At 39.8% G+C, this 427-nt stretch overlaps 1 protein-coding gene across 1 annotated transcript in view; it reads right to left on the bottom strand.

Moving 5' to 3' along the window:
- Nucleotides 1-189: 189 nt before the first annotated feature.
- Nucleotides 190-427, bottom strand: part of LOC112141115 (RNA-binding motif, single-stranded-interacting protein 1) — a gene marked incomplete at its 3' end in the record, with an annotated part of 2,630 nt that continues 2,392 nt past the window's right edge. The window contains 1 exon segment of the mRNA XM_024264170.1: nucleotides 190-291. Coding sequence (XP_024119938.1) covers nucleotides 190-291 — 102 coding nt within the window.

The following is a 427-nucleotide window of genomic DNA, read 5'->3' as shown; positions in this document are numbered from 1 at the left end:
AGCAACTTTTTGGCTACAGGCAGCAAAAAATTGATAGACTAACTCAGTAGAGATCTAACTCAACAACCAGCTCAATTACATAGAGTAAAAAGGTCTAGTTAACATTTAAAAAAAAATGAATTAAAATGTAAAATTAAGTCTTTTTTTTGCTGTTTTACTGTGTGTAGGAGGATATCCCATAATACTCACCGCTGCAGTGTTTCCCAATGACAGCTGTCCCATCTGCTGAGTAATCATGGCCGTCGGGTGCAGTGACATGGAGGGATCCACAGAGGGAGACATCACAGCAGCCTGTAAAACACGCCACCTCCATGTTAACCTCGTGTTATATGAAGCCCTTTCCATATCATTCTGATCACACCACACATTAGATTATAATCCCAGTGATGGCCAGAAGAAAAAAAAACAGATTAAAGGCTCAGCAGAA

The sequence above is a fragment of the Oryzias melastigma genome, unplaced genomic scaffold, assembly GCF_002922805.2.
Source record: "Oryzias melastigma strain HK-1 unplaced genomic scaffold, ASM292280v2 sc01759, whole genome shotgun sequence".
Taxonomy (NCBI): Eukaryota; Metazoa; Chordata; class Actinopteri; order Beloniformes; family Adrianichthyidae; genus Oryzias; species Oryzias melastigma.
The sequence above is the reverse complement of the archived record's forward strand: the minus strand, read 5'-3'. Positions and strand labels throughout refer to the sequence as shown.